Source organism: Nesoenas mayeri (assembly GCF_963082525.1).
Source record: "Nesoenas mayeri genome assembly, chromosome: 3".
NCBI lineage: Eukaryota > Metazoa > Chordata > Aves > Columbiformes > Columbidae > Nesoenas > Nesoenas mayeri.
This window is the reverse complement of record NC_137544.1, coordinates 48,189,463-48,205,928: the sequence shown is the minus strand read 5'-3', so window position 1 is coordinate 48,205,928 and position 16,466 is coordinate 48,189,463. Positions and strand designations below refer to the sequence as shown.

The following is a 16,466-nucleotide window of genomic DNA, read 5'->3' as shown; positions in this document are numbered from 1 at the left end:
TCAATAATATGGTATCTTTATGGTATCTAAAGTGCTCTTTGAGCACTTTAATATTAAATATCTTTATTTATTTATTGCAATAAATTCCTTTAGAATGTGCACAGGTTCAAAGAGAAGTATACTAACTTTTATTTTTGTTGGCGTAGTCTCCAGTGACAGACAGTTTAAAGACTTGCAGGATTGCCAAGTGACTCTGAACAAATATGTTTGGTGAGATTTGTGAAACCAACAACCCAAAGAAAAAAACAGATGAAGCATAGAAGAATCTAAGCCTAGGTTTTTAGATGAGCTAAACCCCAGTTCTAATTGTGGACTTTTGCCAGCAAATAACAACCTGTACTTCATGACAGGTACACATTATATATGGTTATTAATGAGTGCAAAAACACCTGCAGAAATTGAGACTCCTAGCTGACAGTCATACATTATAATACTTCCTTCGCACACTTAAAAAGGCTTCTGAGAAGCTAATTAAAGGTATCAAAAAGAATAAAATACACTATAATGAAACAGAACATAAGGGTAAAAAGGAGGAAACTTCTCCAGGAACACACAACCTTGCCAACTGTAATACATTTCAAAAGCCAAACTGAAAATCAGATAAATCCCATCTTTAGCCTCACAAAGGATGCTGCCAATATGCTTAGGTAAGAAGATAGAACATTCCAGGAGCTGCAAGCCCACTGGAAAAAGTCCTCCTTTCTGTCCCTTTGTGATCATACAATAGAAGTCCAGTTCTGCATGTGTGTATGTACATATGTGTACACTTGTATGTGTTAGAGGAACCAGAGTAAAATGGAGCTTTCCAAGCCCCTAGTGATATGGGGGTGAAGGGAGGCTCCTCTCAAGTAGACGGGCACTACTATCACCCTGTTTGTATAAAATAAACATAATCATTTATAGATAAAATGCATATGCTGAAAATACTGTCATTGCCAGCATGTCTTAAGACGGTCTGTTTCCAGTATTGTTTGTGATTTAAAACCAAAAATAAAAAGGCCCAAACGGCTGCTGTACCTAATGAAAGTGTCTAACACTGGCTGGAAAGTTAGTCTGGAGGCACACCTGGACTTCACAGATGTATGATAATAACTGAAGATCAGGGAGGGAAAGAAATATGAAACTGAACAGGTACACTGTTTCCAGATTTAAAAGTGCAAGTTTCACCAGTTGTAGTCACTTTTCCATGAATCTTTTTATAAGTTTTAATGATTGTGAAAAAGGATATATGGGCTTCAATAGCAGTAAGTCAATATATTTCAAATCACTATTTAATCTGTTGTGTTCGCCTGATGTTATTTTCCTTTGAATCTTGCGTAAGGATAATTGAACGTTCCTAACTACTTCACTTAAAAAAAGATGTCCCACCTGAAGTAAACTGGGAAGTCTCATATTGATTAAACAGTCTGATTAAAAAGCAACATTCGACTAGTTACATGTGTTGGAAGATGATATCACCTCCTATTAGAACTCACTGATATCAGTAGCATAAGCTTAAGGGATCTGCTGGTTTAGCACCTTAGTGGAACTGGGGCCTACATGGAAGGAATGCAAAGTTTGGTTTGCTCATAGTACAAAGGTAAAACCTATGCCTCAAGAGAGAAAGGAGTTTTTTAGTATCAAAAGGACTGTGAAATGGATTCAGTAAATGTTATAAGATACTTCTGAACTACAAAATGATGTTTTATAGCTACAGTAATCAATTTGTTGAACTGCTTTGGAGAGACAGGGTTCTGATCTCTGTCCAGGTGAGCAAAAATTTCCTGCAAAAGTAAATAGAGGGTAATGTGCTAGAACATTGCAAGCATGTTTTTCACGTAATCTGACAATATCTTGCCATGGCATAGTGCTGGATGAATTTATATTTGCTGTAAAATGCATAAGATACTGGTAGTAATGCTTAATTCTAGCCAGCATTAAGCAATTCCAGATTAATCCAAATAAACTATCTTTGGCGAGGTTTTTTTTAATGGCGATATCCCCTTTCAGTGTCACTGCAGGACATTACGATGAGGAAAGCTTTCCGGAGTTCCACAATTCAAGATCAACAGCTGTTTGACCGCAAAACTCTGCCTATTCCTTTGCAAGAAACCTATGACATTTGTGAACAGCCTCCTCCACTTAACATCCTCACCCCTTACAGGTTAGTAAAATAAAATTAATCAAAACCAATTTCTAGTTTATTTTATGTAATAGAGATGCTATATCCAGGCACCTTGCTCATGTTGAATAGCACTTCAATATTTAAGAAGCCACACTAGAAAACTGTGACGCTGCTGGAGGAATACAGGCAGCAGAAGATATTATAAGCATTGAAACTTTACTCCACTTTACTCAAATTTTACCTTAGTGTAGCTAGCGTCGGTAAGAAAAAGCCATTTTTATTATCTGTATTTATTAAATGGAGATGAATGTTTTTTGCTGTCCCAAAATCAATTTGAATCAGTAGTTGAACATGAGCAGCCACACAAATTTGGTCATTATTTTAAAAGCAAGATGTGAGGCATTGGAATGGGAGTTCCCTGATTTATGATACACTTTTTTACCTACAGCTTGTGTTAAAGTTACTTTTCTATGATTAGGACCTTGAATACAAGGAAAGATAGTAAAGGATGATGACACAGGAGGTCAATGTTCATCTTTTTAATGTTCTTTAGTAAAATATTTCTGAGTCTGAGATACTAGGTATTCCTTAAAATGCCTGTCCTTTGCCTTACTGTTTGGATTCATGTGCTGTCAAATAAATAGTATGCCCTGTTTGTGTCACTATATTTCAGGGATGATGGAAAGGAGGGTTTGAAGTTTTATACCAATCCTTCATACTTCTTTGATCTATGGAAGGAAAAAATGTTGCAGGACACAGAGGACAAAAGAAAAGAAAAGAGGAAGCAGAAGGTATATATGTTAGCTTTATATAGCTTCTGGTTGTTTTTTTTTCCTGGAAAGGGTTTACTTGCAGTTATGGTGCTTTTTTGGTTATGCAATTAATAACAAGCCAGACTTTACAGAATCCTTTTTATTCAACTAAAACTACTTGTATTCATTCAATTCCATCAACTTTAACAAATAAATATTTAATAAGAGCAATAATAATAATTAAACAATATAGAAGGGCCTAGAGCTTTCATGCTATCTTAATGTAACTAACAGCAGATTTGCCAAGACTTGTACGTTCTTCTAAGAATGACTCAAAAGGGAGAAAAAAGGAAGAATACAGCAAAAATAAAGAATTTCACTGGGACACTTTTTTATAATACAACATTCTGGCAATCTTAGAGGTGAAAAAGCTTGAATGACTTTCTAATGGATATGTTTAAGCTAGAAGGAAATTAGTTGGAGTAGAGCACTTTGTATTTTCTTAAAATTAAACAAACTCTTTTGAAAAGGTAATGTTACTTCTTTATTTCACCATTTTTCTGTGTATTGTGTACATAGAGACAGTAAATATAAGTGTCAGATTCATAATTTCATTTCAGCCTTAGAAGAAAAGGCTACTTATACAGTTATTTTTCTCTGTATTATTCAGCTAATTATCCACGAGACTGAAGTTTCTGCCTCTTAGAAGTCTTTTTGGTTTATGTATCATATTTAGACTGAAAGTGAATTTTTCTTGCACTTGGCGTTAGGATTGGTTTTCCTTATTTTGTGGCTGATGTTTAAGTACAACTAATTAAAAATCATTGTCTTAGTTGTCAGTTTTGTTTGCACCACTCTCCCACAGCAGAAAAATCTAGATCGCCCTCATGAACCAGAAAAAGTGCCAAGGGCACCTCATGACAGACGGCGAGAGTGGCAGAAGTTAGCCCAAGGTCCGGAGCTCGCAGAAGATGATGCTAACCTCTTACATAAGCACATTGAAGTTGCTAATGGCCCAGCTTCACATTTTGAATCAAGGTTTCTTTTCATTTTTTTTCTATCATTTATTAACTGCAGATATTCATACTACATAGTGAACATGCTTGAGAAATGGTAAACGATGCAATGCTGCTGCTGTTCATGAAATGCACTGGGAATCATTGATCTAGGTCAATCAAAACTCAGTTTTCAAATACTTAGTGTGTCCTTAGAGGACTAGTTAGTATCTTGTTATTTTTAAGAGTAGTGTGTGTCCTTGGAATTCATTGTATCCTTGAGGATGTGTTGTCATCTGCAACTTGAACACCTTGAAGGTGCAGTGTCACTGCTGCAAGCTGGCACCCAGGTGTGTCATTGCATTCCAGTCTTGACCTACAAAATCCCTATTATTCCGGTCTCTTTATTTTTCTTAAGCAGACACTGCCACGACTATATGGTGGGTATGTTGTGAACAAATGTCCACTTGGAACTCAGATGAGATCGCTGAGCTTCTCTTTACTCTTGAACAAATCCAATATTTGATTGATGGTTTTGGTTATAGTCTATTACAAAGTCTAAGCTGTTGGATTCTCATTTCACAGCACGTATTTACTGGTGGCTAAAAGTAGTATTTCACATGGTAAACACCTGCTGTGTTTATGCTTCTGGTGTTTGTGAAAGACCAGCTGAGAAACTTCTGACAGAAAATAGGGCTGACAACTAATATTAGGAGTTCTGCTGATGTGCTTTTGGGGGGTTGGTTTGTTTGTTGTTGTTTTTTAATTAAAAAGCATTCCTTGTCCTCCAAAAAACAGTGTTGTTTTTTTTTTCCAGTTCACAGGCCAGAAACACCATAAAAGAGCATTTTGTTTAGCTTTGTAAAGCCTTCAAACAAACTCAATAGTGGCTGTGGATAATTATAAAAACTGTAGGAGACGGTGTTCTCTGTCTAAAAGATGGAAAAACCTGTTTGTAGAAAACTTAGTTCTCTGAATTTAGAAACTAAAAATGGTATTGGTGCATTTCAGCCAGTGGGATAAAATTCAGGTTATGGTGTTTAGCATTTTTCTGGGAATGACTTTGTAGTATCTTCTCTTTGTAAACTGTGTCAAGTCGTTGGCAGAAACATCTGCTTTCCTGCTGTCCTTCTCTTGTGGTCTCCGTCAGATTCCACATTAGACACGCTTGTTGCAGGACTCCTTTTGTATCCAGGACCCTGGCCCGAACATACAGTATCTCAGTACCCATAATGCAATTATGAATAATGCTGTAGTGCTTGGGAGCACTATGTGTGCAAAGCCTGTCACTCAGATACAGAACAGCGCCGTGCTTTTGAATGGCAGAGTAAGACTTCACTCCCAAAGAATTTAATAGGTTAGATATTAATAGTTAGATACTAGAGTGGTGGCAGTATGTGGAAGACATAGAGTACTGCTTGTTGGAAAGTGCTCTGCAAACATGTTTCCTCTGAATTTAATAGTGAATTTAAAAAAAAATATTTAATTGAGTAGTTAATTAAAATTTCCTAACTGATCAGCTCCTTAAGGTGTGTCTGAAGTTACCATTAACAAGGAAGGTGAATCATTCTAAGCTGTAGTTATCGTTATTTACTGCTACTACTCAATGTAGATATTTAGATCATCTTTCTTATGTCCATTGTATAGCTACTAAGTATTAGGTCTAAAGTAGTCGATTCTCTCTATATATTGAAATATTGATCCTCTATCAGAAGTTCAGCTGAATTATTCAGCTGTAAATTCTACTGTTCTAACATCTGTGGATGTTTCATGAATGTTATAAAAGAATATGTTTGCATACAAGTTGGGACTGAGGAGCAGAAACGATTACTGAGTATAATGTTCTTTTCGTAATATACTCTCGTATATGTGTACTTCTGATTGTATTGCTATATTTACTTAACTCAAAATAATGTGACTAATAAACACTAAGATCACACACATGCTGTAGAAACTGTCTGATATACCTGTCAAAAGCATTAAACCCTTGAGCTGCTAGAAGCAATGGTATGGAAAGTGAGATAAATTATTAAAAAGCCATGAAGTACAATATGTAACATCGGTGCAGAGAAAATACTTTAATTCAGAAATCAAACTGAAGTATAGAACATTGGCTGAGGGCACTAATACTTAGTTTTACTAAAGCTTACGTTGGATTATTTTTCACTATTTTCCTACAGATCTCAAGCATATGTGGACCATATGGATGGATCATACTCACTTTCTGCATTGCCCTATAGCCAGATGTCTGAGCTTCTGAACAGAGCCGAGGAGCGAGTGTTGGTCAGACCACATGAACCACCACCGCCACCTCCAATGCATGGAGCCGGAGATATGAAACCTGTGCCTCCTTCTGTTAGGTACGGAGTAGTCAAGCCACATGCAGATTTATTGGAGCGTTTTGGTCTCCCACCATCCCCTTAGTAGTCCACTAGTATTGTTACCGTGCAGCCCAGGAGCACACAGGGGTTGGAATCTAAACCGTGGAGGGTGCCACTATGGAGACAGACCTCACCTTACTGTTAATATTGTGACTATGTTGCCTTCAGCATTAAATGGCAAGACAAATAACTGTATGGAAGATCTTTCTGTGAAAGATATTGGAATCTTGGGGTTTAGCTTTAGAATTTTTGAATTTTGGAAATCTGAAATTTGCACTACTGAGCTGTGTTTCAGCCTACATGAAAGGAAAGTCAGCTGTCAAAACTATATATTCATTGCATTTGCTAAATTACAACTGCTTTTCCTTTCTTTTTTTTTTTTTTTTTTAAAGTATTATTCCCCCTAGTGGTTTTATTTTTTATTTCTCTGTGCCTTTCCAGCTCTGGACACATACTTGAAGTATTTTCCAGATTGAGGCTCTGGTTGTTACTCCCCTGTTGTTTTATACCCAAAATCTTACTTTATGGTCAGGTACCAGCAACTTGGATTAGAGGACAGTAAATTCAGACACAGTTGTTGCATCAGCACGATGTTACTCTCTTGGAAAAGAATGGCTTTTTACTGTTCAGGAGATTATACACAGAAATGCATAACTCTTTAGATTAATTTTCCACAACTGCTGAAAGAAATTCTCTAGTGGTCTTTCAGGAAAATAATGTTACTGCTCCCTTTTGTTTTCTTCAGTTCACCTATTCATTGCACTGCAGTGAGTATCTAGCATATAAATATACCTCTCTGTACACAGAATTGATGACTTTTGTTATTGGCATCACTCACCTGGTCATCAGACTTTTAAATACTTACTTCAAATGTAACTCATCCTCATTGCTTGTACTGTTTTTTGGCTTGTTTTGTTTTTAAAATTCTGTGAGTTGAAGCAGTTGACCAACTGCTAGTTCCCTTACTTCAGAAAAATAATGAGTTTACTTAGGGATGGGAGGGGGGAATTATACAAGTCTAGGAAACCTTTGATACAGATGTGGGTAAACTCAATTAATAGCTGAACTTGAGCAAAGGTCTTTTGGCAGAGTGATCCATACCCCACACTGATAATCAAATTTCCTTGTATATGAGGTATGAATACCTTGAAATCATCATAGTACATAATGCTCTTCAGTACCCAGCATTCAATATTCTTAAGTTGCAGATATGAATCTATTAATATTTTTCCACTCTCCAGCTCTAATCACTTTTTTCTGTTATTGGGTATTTCAGTTCTACTACTGGCTTGGTAGAAAACCGTCCTCAGTCTCCAGCAACGGGCAGAACACCAGTGTTTGTGAGCCCCACTCCTCCTCCTCCCCCACCACCACCTCTTCCGTCTGCTTTGTCAACTTCATCATTAAGAGCCGCAATGACTTCCACTCCTCCGCCCCCAGTCCCACCGCCCCCACCCCCTCCCACAGCTGCTCTGCAGGCCCCAGCTGTGCCACCTCCACCAGCTCCTCTTCAAATAGCTCCTGGAGTCCTACATCCAGCTCCACCTCCCATTGCTCCTCCCCTGGCACAACCCTCTCCTCCTGTCGCTAGAGCTGCCCCCGTGTGCGAAGCGGTACCCGTTCACCCAGTTCCTCCTCAAGCTGAAGTACAGGGACTTCCTCCACCACCCCCACCTCCTCCCTTGCCTCCTCCTGGCATTCGACCCTCCTCTCCTGTCACGGTTGCATCCCTTTCTCACCCTCCTCCCGTTCTGCACCCTCCTCCCACCACCATCGTCCCTGGCCCCCATGCCCCGCTAATGCCTCCATCTCCACCATCCCAAGTGGTTCCTGCTCCTGAACCCAAGCGCCATCCTTCAACTCTTCCTGTCATCAGCGATGCTAGAAGTGTTCTGCTGGAAGCAATACGGAAAGGTAACGTTTGGCTATTCAGGGTCAAAAAGCATGGTCTCAGAGACTTGCTGCACATTAGCTTTGAGAGATGGAATATTTCACTTGTGCAAGAAGTTAGTTTAGAGGAATGCATCTTAAATTTGTTTCTGCTTTCTGTTCTCTACAGCTTATGCATTGCCAAGTAGACAGATTTTTGTCAACAGGTAATTGCACTTATCCGATGTCTAGTTTGGATGGCACAACTGGTTCTCTGTGGAAGTTAGACTTTTTTTAAAAAAAGTACACGTGTTTATAGATTATATGTAGAGATTCTCTCTTCTTTTTTTTTACCTGAAAATATAGCTATTTTTGCTAACCTACAGATTGTGTAGAAGACAACCCCCTTTTTTTTTTTTCATAGACTGTTAGATAAAAGCAGAACACATCAATTGACACGGGGATTTTGATCACATACCAGTGTATTACAACAACATATGAATGACGTTCAGAAATCATTGCTTAAGGCTTAAACCTGTTAAGCACCTAATCTTGACAAGTCTCAATGTAGCAGCGGAGCAGCTTTATATCACCTGGTGCCCACGGCAGAGGTGCAGGGCGGCATTTTCCAGTGATACTATGATACTGTAATGTCAGTAGACAGGCTATAACACTAACTCAAAATCTTTTTTAAGCATCTATATGCACAGTAATTGATAACATCATTGAATCTAAAGAAGTATCAACAGCAGTTGAGTACCACAGTGGTGCATGAGCATTAGTAGAGACTGTCAGCAAAATAAAACTAATATATGGTATAGGTTAGGTGATTCCTGAAAATGCTTTTGATCAAGCCTTGCATGAGAAATAAAGGCTCAAATTACTGCAGCTTAAATTCCAGCCGAGGACCTGTGCTCATGTTGCCTGTCAGTTAACAACAGAGAATATTAAGTACAGGATGTAGATTGTATTTAGACTCTGTCAGTCTGTGGTATCATAAAACCAAAATATGTCATCTTTGTCAAGTTTTCAACAAAGTTACTGGATTTAACTTAGTCATACTAGCGGTATGTGTCGTTTTTCCTTTGTGTTTAATCTTTAAGTAATGCTTTATCCCGAAACAGAATTTTACATGATCAAAACTGAGTTACAAGAAATCTTGTTAGGATACTCAAATAGCTATAGCTTTTGATTGAGACCATGAAGAGAGAGTATAACAATTGTTTGGAACCACAAGTAGTAAAATAGCTTAATCACTACGGTGGTACTAAAAATGTGGGTGTGTTTTTAATTGGAAATCAGAAGTGAGACATTATAGTAGAAAGACTGGTGATCTAGCCTGCCATTGCAATTCTAACATTCCTCTCTTCAAAAACCTAATGGAAACCTTCTGTCTGAGGAGGACAGTGTCCTCAGCCTTCATTTTCGCTTGCGAACCATTTTGCGAATCATTACCTAAATACTTCCAATAATTATAAGGGAGAAGAGTAACATGTTTGTGATTTGATGTTCTTTAGGTATTCAACTACGCAAAGTCGAAGAGCAGCGTGAACAAGAAGCTAAGCATGAGCGCATCGAGAATGATGTTGCTACTATACTTTCTCGTCGCATTGCTGTGGAATACAGCGATTCAGAAGATGACTCAGAATTCGATGAAGTGGATTGGTTAGAGTAGAACTATTACACTGCTGTACACTGCAAAATTGAATGCTAATGTCCATTGTGGTGCTTGTTCTTTGAAAGTTGGATGGTCATTTCTAGTGTTTTTTGTATTCTTTTCTTTACATGATTAATCCATGTTTTTCTACTTTTCAGTTTACAAAAAGCTCCTACTGCATCTTTGAAACTAAATGTTTTACGGTGGCTTTTCTTACACATCCTTTTTGAAAGAACATTCTTTGTTTCAATAGACCACTAAGTATTAAGCATGGGCAGCTATTGGTAGAGTAGCAGTTTCAATTTTTTGGCATATCTTAACTGTGCACTTTGTGAATTTTAAGTTAATGAAGGCAACTGAGATTGACATTCCAAGGGCAGCTGTATGTACTAATGAGCCTTATTCCACTTCTGATCATGTTTTAAAACATTAAACCTAGCTATCAAGATACCACTGCCTCAGTTACATCTGTACACTGAAAGTACATATAGTTAGCAGCACTGAACACACTGAAAGGAAAACAGATCTTTTGGGGGTTTTATTATTGTTTTGTTGTTGTTTTTAAATAATTATGGCCTTATTTGAATGTTTAGAGATTCCCTTTCCCTTCCTTCCTCCCAGGTACATATTGTGTGGTACTATTTTTGCCTGCGTAATAAAAGTTTAATTTTTTTTTCCTTGTGAAATCTTTTGACTTAAACATGCTGTGTAACTTATGTAACTGTTAAAATAAGTTTGGTTTAATAAATGGTTCATTTTAAATGTTGCTGGTTGTTGCTTTTTCAGGGAAGCTTGCTTTTCACTGGTATACTTGAGGGATACTTGGATTTCAAATATTTAATCTGTGGTCTAAGAAGTTACGGTATATATTCTGCATTTGATATAAAGATCTGTACTAAATAAGAAAGCATGTCATCATCAAATGACATCTATATGCATGTCCACCAAAAAAATCTGAAATCTTACTGTGATCCATTAGTTTAAAAAAAAAATGTTTGTGGCTTATATGATCTAGGTTTTAAAAACAAACAACTTTACCATCAATGTATCTTGAAAAGAGAAGGGGAGATACCGCAGTGAAAATCGTGGTTAATGAAAGATAACAAAGAATGTGGGTGATATGGCAGAGTCATTTTTAAGTGCTGTCTAGCAGCATGTACTGCATGTTGTGCAGGGCTTTTGTATTTCCTTCTCTGGAATAGCTCCTTGAAGTCTGAGCCCGCAGTTAAAAGCCTGTTGAGAAGGGAGGTGTGAGAGTGCAGGAGCACTCTTACCTTGCGAACCTGTTCCTGGAAGATGGAATTGTGTAAAAGAGGAAAACAAGTGTTGAAAGTCAGAACAAGATTTCTGAAGGTGGAACATGAAATGTTCTGCAGCGAGGGTGTCAAACTTATTTTTCACCGGGGGCCACATCAGCCTCGTGGTTGCCTGCAAAGGGCCAAATGTAATTTTAGGACTGGATGAGTGTAGGAGTAGTTACATTTATCCAGTCCTAAAATTACATTTGGCCCTTTGCAGGCAACCACGAGGCTGATGTGGCCCCCGGTGAAAAATAAGTTTGACACCCCTGTTCTACGGGCTACAGAACAATTTAGAGAGACGTGGTTATTGAGCTGCTCCTCGGACTGGGCTAAGCCAGAGGTACAAGCTGGAGTAGGAACACCGTACAGCAGCCCTTCCAACTTTACTGCCACCATCTCAGCCGGCACTGTAATTTTGTGCATAGCTGAGTATATTCAAGGCTTTTTCTACTGCAACAGTAATGCCTTTTGTTGTGTTTGCAGGCGAAAAATCCTCTTCACGACTTGTGGATCTGTATAACTAGGGATACAGTTCTTCTCTACATGCTGTTCTCTTTGATAGTTGTCTTCACAATAACGGCGTTTATTCTGGTTTATTCTGCCACTCTCAGTTAACTTTGAGCATGCGTGTCCTTCTTAATAGCAGAAGCATCACTGCGTGAATACTTGGTCGTGTTTAATCTATGTGTTTCCCTGGATCTCAGTAATCCTAAATTGCCAAATCTGGCCCAATGACTAAAAGTGAGAAATCTCATTTACACGGCTGAAAGGGATTGATGTCTTCAAGTAAAAGTGCAGTATAAACCTGCTGCTCCCCTTTCAGCAGGAAGACAGATCTACGCTTTGGACAGCTGACAGAAGAGCTTGTACCTAAATTACACACATAGGTAGTCCTGCCATTCAGAAAATTACTTTTCAGCTGACATTTATACCTTTTCCTTTCATTCCTTTAAGCTCCTGTTTTTCCTGGTGGATACTATAGACAGCAGCCCACACTGTCCCTTAAACAGCAGCAGCAGCAGCGTGTCTGTGCCCCAGATGTAGCGGTTGGAAGCAGAGGATCTCCTAGTGGCACCAGCACCCCTGCGCAGGCTCTACATGTGCTCTGAGTGCGCCCAGATGCTGTGAACTGGGTATAACTTGCCTAAGGCAGGGAGATGGGAGAACAAAAAACAAAACAAAAAGGAAGAAAAAAAGTTCTGACATGCCTATGCCTGCAGCTATAGATCACATATTGGATTTGAAGGTATAAAAAGAATCTTTATTGACAAATGGTTGTTATTGACCTGCTTTGCTGTCCCGGTGATGAATTATATCCCCTCCAAACTGGTACCCAGGGCAGACAGAGCATTCCTTTAATATGACACAGTCACACGAAGTAATGAACCTTGTCTGAGAAAAGTCAAGAGTTAAATTCAGCGAACATTTCAAAGGCAGGATTCTTGGCCTTCTGCCATCGCTCCAGCTTTCTGCCATAGCAACTAGTCTCCAGATAGCAGTAGTGTGATTCACCAGTAGCGAGAGGTGATGGTTGAATTTGAATATTTGCATTTATAGCTCTACTCCAAGCAATGCATTTGCCATCCCAGTGATTTGTGTCCCTCTTACTGTGGTCTCCAACTGCCCTTCTCGTTTGGTGGAATGCTCTTCAGAGGCCTGCTGGGCTATTCATGCCCATGATTAGATGTGTAATAGATTATTGATTGCTTTGTCTTGTAAAGTACTAAATCAAGTCTTCTGGATTGAACTGTTTATAGATTCTGTTGTTTACTGCTGTATATTTACAGCAGCTGGTTAAAATCAAAGACTCAAAGTCTGCCACAGAAATAACGCATCAGTAATGTTCAATATAAGTCAAGGGAAAACTTTGTTCAACTTCACACCTTTCTTGAACTGTAATCTGGGAGAGTTAAAAATGATTTACCTCTCCTGCAAAATGGGGAAAAAAGAATGAAATGAAAAGCAGGGAAAGAATCAATGAAAGGTATGTGGTGGCAGAACTGGAGCAGAAGACTAGGGAGGTGTAAAATTGGTCACTAAGAGTTTTTATGAAAAGATTATGTAGTAACAATGGCACAAACATCATGGACAGGACAAAAATAAATGGATAAATGGAAGAGGACGAGTACTGAAGAAACAAAAGTGACAAGGAGACATAATTCTGGTTCTTTTTTTAGTGTTACTTTGTGAACAGCAACTACTAAATACTAGACATTCAGGGATTATGTAATCTCCCATTATATTGGAATTAAACAAGCAAGAGGCATCTAAGAAAGGCCTTCCATGGATCAAATCATCCTTCTTTGCATGTGGCACAGGGGTGCACTCCTCAGCACTCAGGTGGATGCCGGTCTGATGGGTTCACAGACTAATGCAGAGTTGGCTTCAAAAGGTGCGCGAGACCTGGGTGTGCAAATAGGCACTGACAGCCCCAGTTTCATTGTGATAGGCATTCCCCATGATGCTGGGACCATATTGGCTTGGATGCAGCTACCACCTCTGAAGAGGGCTGTGTTATGATAGGACAAGGAGTAATGGTTTTAAACTAGAAGAGTGGAGATTCAAGCTAGACATGAGGAAGACATTTTTTACAATGAGGGTGGCGAAACACTGGCACAGGTTGCCCAGAGAGGTGGTAGATGCCCCATCCCTGGAGGCATTCCAGGCCAGGCTGAATGGGGCTCTGAGCAACCTGATCTAGCTGCAGATGTCCCTGCTCATTGCAGGGGGTTGGCCTAGAGGAACTTTAAAGGTTCCTTCCAATCCAAACCCCAAATTCTATGACTCTGTGACTCTAAGCACACCCCCATTTGCTTTACCTGGTGGCTGTGAGCTCTCAGCCAGCTCCAAGGACACAGACAGAAACACGGGCTCTGCAGTGGGCTGCCACATCCCCTTCTCGCCAGCCCATGGATCACCACAGGGAGCAGGGGCTCACCACCAGCTTCAGAGCATGGTGCAGAAACCCCTGCCCAACAGCCGGGTACTGCTCTCTGCCAAGTTTTTAGCTTGAAGCAGTGTACCCATAGCAGTACAGTACCGTGTCAGGAGTCCAAGCCCCAAAACCTGGCATTTGCACAAACTAGAGCAGTTCCAAGAGGAGACACAGAGGCAAAGGTTCGCTGCAGCCTCTGCAGCCGAGGTCTGCATCAGCAAAAGATCTGATGGAAATTCGACTCGAGCTCCATCAAGTGTCTGTTCTCTCTCCTCAGCTCCAGGGTAGAGTGGAAGAGTTTTACCCTCTCTCACTCTCTTTTGTGGGCGGCATCATTAAACACCAGGAGAGGACCCAAACCAGAGTCCAGGGACAGCAACAGCAGACTCCGTTTTTGGGGACACTCTGCTGTTTTTTCCCCTCTCCTTCCCACTCCTGACTACTTTTCCCACTTGAACGATTCTGGGGGGTGGTAGCCTTCCCATGGGAGACATTTCACACACCCTTTGTGGCTGCAGCTGAGATAGACCTTACTTATTCCCAGCTGCTCCTCAGGTACATCCTCAGCACTTAGTGGACATTTGTGCCCCACATCTGCCCCTTGAGCTGCTTGTGCCAGCACTCCCTCACCTGATGCAACCGTAATGAGCTGGGATAGGTTTAAGTGCTTAAAAAGCCAGCTCCTGGCAGGGCAGCTCATTTTGACAGCACACATCCAGGAACCGAGCATTCCCAGGAGCGACCTGGCTGCCAGCTCCAAGGACTTCATCAAGGTCTGCCAGCCGCCACCTGGCAGAGCACTGGGCAGCTGCTCCAAATACCTTCCTTTTGGCAGCTGAGAACATCTGGGTATGGATCAGAGTAGATACCAAGCGTCTCTCACCAACTGGTGGAATATTTCCCTTCTTATGTTTCTTTCTGTGAGGGTTCAATAGTTTCACTTTCAGATACAGGATAGCTGAGCCCCCCCGCTACAGGTTGTTTCCATTTCCCCCCTCATTTTAACACCTTTAATGAGTGTTTGCAATTGCAAAACCTGTGTCATTTTAAGACAGCTTCATGGCAGTATCTCTCTGAGAAAAGCTTAAAAAGCTGTCTCCCTTCAGTACAGTTTTATACTTCATTTTAGCCACTTCCACACCTCTGCAAGTCGTTTTCTTCATCACAGTTTTGAAATCTCAGAAGAGGACTCCTCAAGATGCCCCACATCACTCAGTGTTGTATTAGCACAGCTGGATTTTGCACTTGACTACTAGCCAGAAATACCTCCAGCAAACTGCCCAAGCCTGCTAACCTCAGGAGAAAGCAGCGTGCAGCCCCGGTGTCAGCGTGCCTGTGCAGCTCTAGCTCTGCCCTTTCAGGCCAAGCAAACAGCATAGGCTGAATTTTCCCAACTGCATTTTGGCAAAGCCAAAACCAGTTTGTAAACACCACCAGCAGGACGCATGGCCAACACAGCTCCATGCACTTACGCTGAGGAGCTGTCAAGCAGCCCAATGCGAGACCACCTTCCCTTACTACCTCACAAAGAGGGATGTGTCTTCTAGATCTCAAAAGCACAACAAAGTTAGCAATGCTCCCAAATGGGTCAGGTGTTGCCCATGAGCCAGCATCATTTGCTGGCCAGCAGGACTCCTGGCAGTAATTCAGCAGTGATTAATTAGAGAACGTTAGGATAACTCCTTTGCTTCTGTATGCTTTGTTCCGCACATGGCCTACTGTGCCCCAGTGCCTGCTGGCAGGAGTTTTGGTGCCGATGAATCACCTTTGGATGAATCCGAAATTGAAAGCAGCAACTCAGCCCTTGTTTCCTCCACAGGGAGATCCCAGCTCTGGGAGAAACGGAGTGTACCTGGGCTTCCTCTCTGTGGATCGCTCTGATGGAGATCTCCAAGGTTGCACAGAAAAGTTACAACCCTAAATCCAGTGATTTTCAGACCAGGCTTGGATGGCTCTTCCATTTTTGAAACCTTCCACTGACTTGCCACATCTCTGCAGCTTGCAAAATCCCAGGGTGTGAGGGTCTCTGGAGGACTCTGCAAACAAACACAGGGCACAGCCAGACCAGCTCCCACAACTGTGGCAAAGCTGGCTACACACTCCCTGCAACCAGGAGGTCTTTTTGGGAGCATCGTGGCCACGGCCCTGCCCCAGAGGTGGCCACAGGGCCCTCTGTGCCTGAGCAGGTCCCACAGGGGCAAACCGAAGGGGTTCACATGGCCGCAGATGCACGTGGCCATCACCTGCATTCGGGCTAAAGTCCTGCTAGAGCACCATGCCATCATCCATGTCAACTCTCAGAGCTGGCACAGTCAGTGACACCTGTACAGAGGTGTTTAACAGAAGTCTAGTGGCCCGACACACATGGGAGCAATTACTTCAGCATTTTCCCCCCTGATTTTAATAGTCCTTATATTCACATAAATTTCATTAGCTGAATTTATGTGGTCACTAAACTGCTTGATAGAGTAT

At 40.8% G+C, this 16,466-nt stretch overlaps 1 protein-coding gene across 1 annotated transcript in view; it reads left to right on the top strand.

Moving 5' to 3' along the window:
- WASF1 (WASP family member 1) overlaps positions 1 to 9,776 on the top strand; it is a gene marked incomplete at its 3' end in the record, with an annotated part of 69,685 nt that extends 59,909 nt beyond the window's left edge. Inside the window, exons 5-10 of the mRNA XM_080342865.1 lie at positions 1,990 to 2,143; positions 2,778 to 2,895; positions 3,722 to 3,894; positions 6,032 to 6,211; positions 7,509 to 8,146; positions 9,619 to 9,776. Of these exons, the coding sequence (XP_080198991.1) occupies positions 1,990 to 2,143; positions 2,778 to 2,895; positions 3,722 to 3,894; positions 6,032 to 6,211; positions 7,509 to 8,146; positions 9,619 to 9,776 (1,421 nt within the window). The remainder of the gene's footprint in view (positions 1 to 1,989; positions 2,144 to 2,777; positions 2,896 to 3,721; positions 3,895 to 6,031; positions 6,212 to 7,508; positions 8,147 to 9,618) is intronic.
- Positions 9,777 to 16,466: the final 6,690 nt, after the last annotated feature.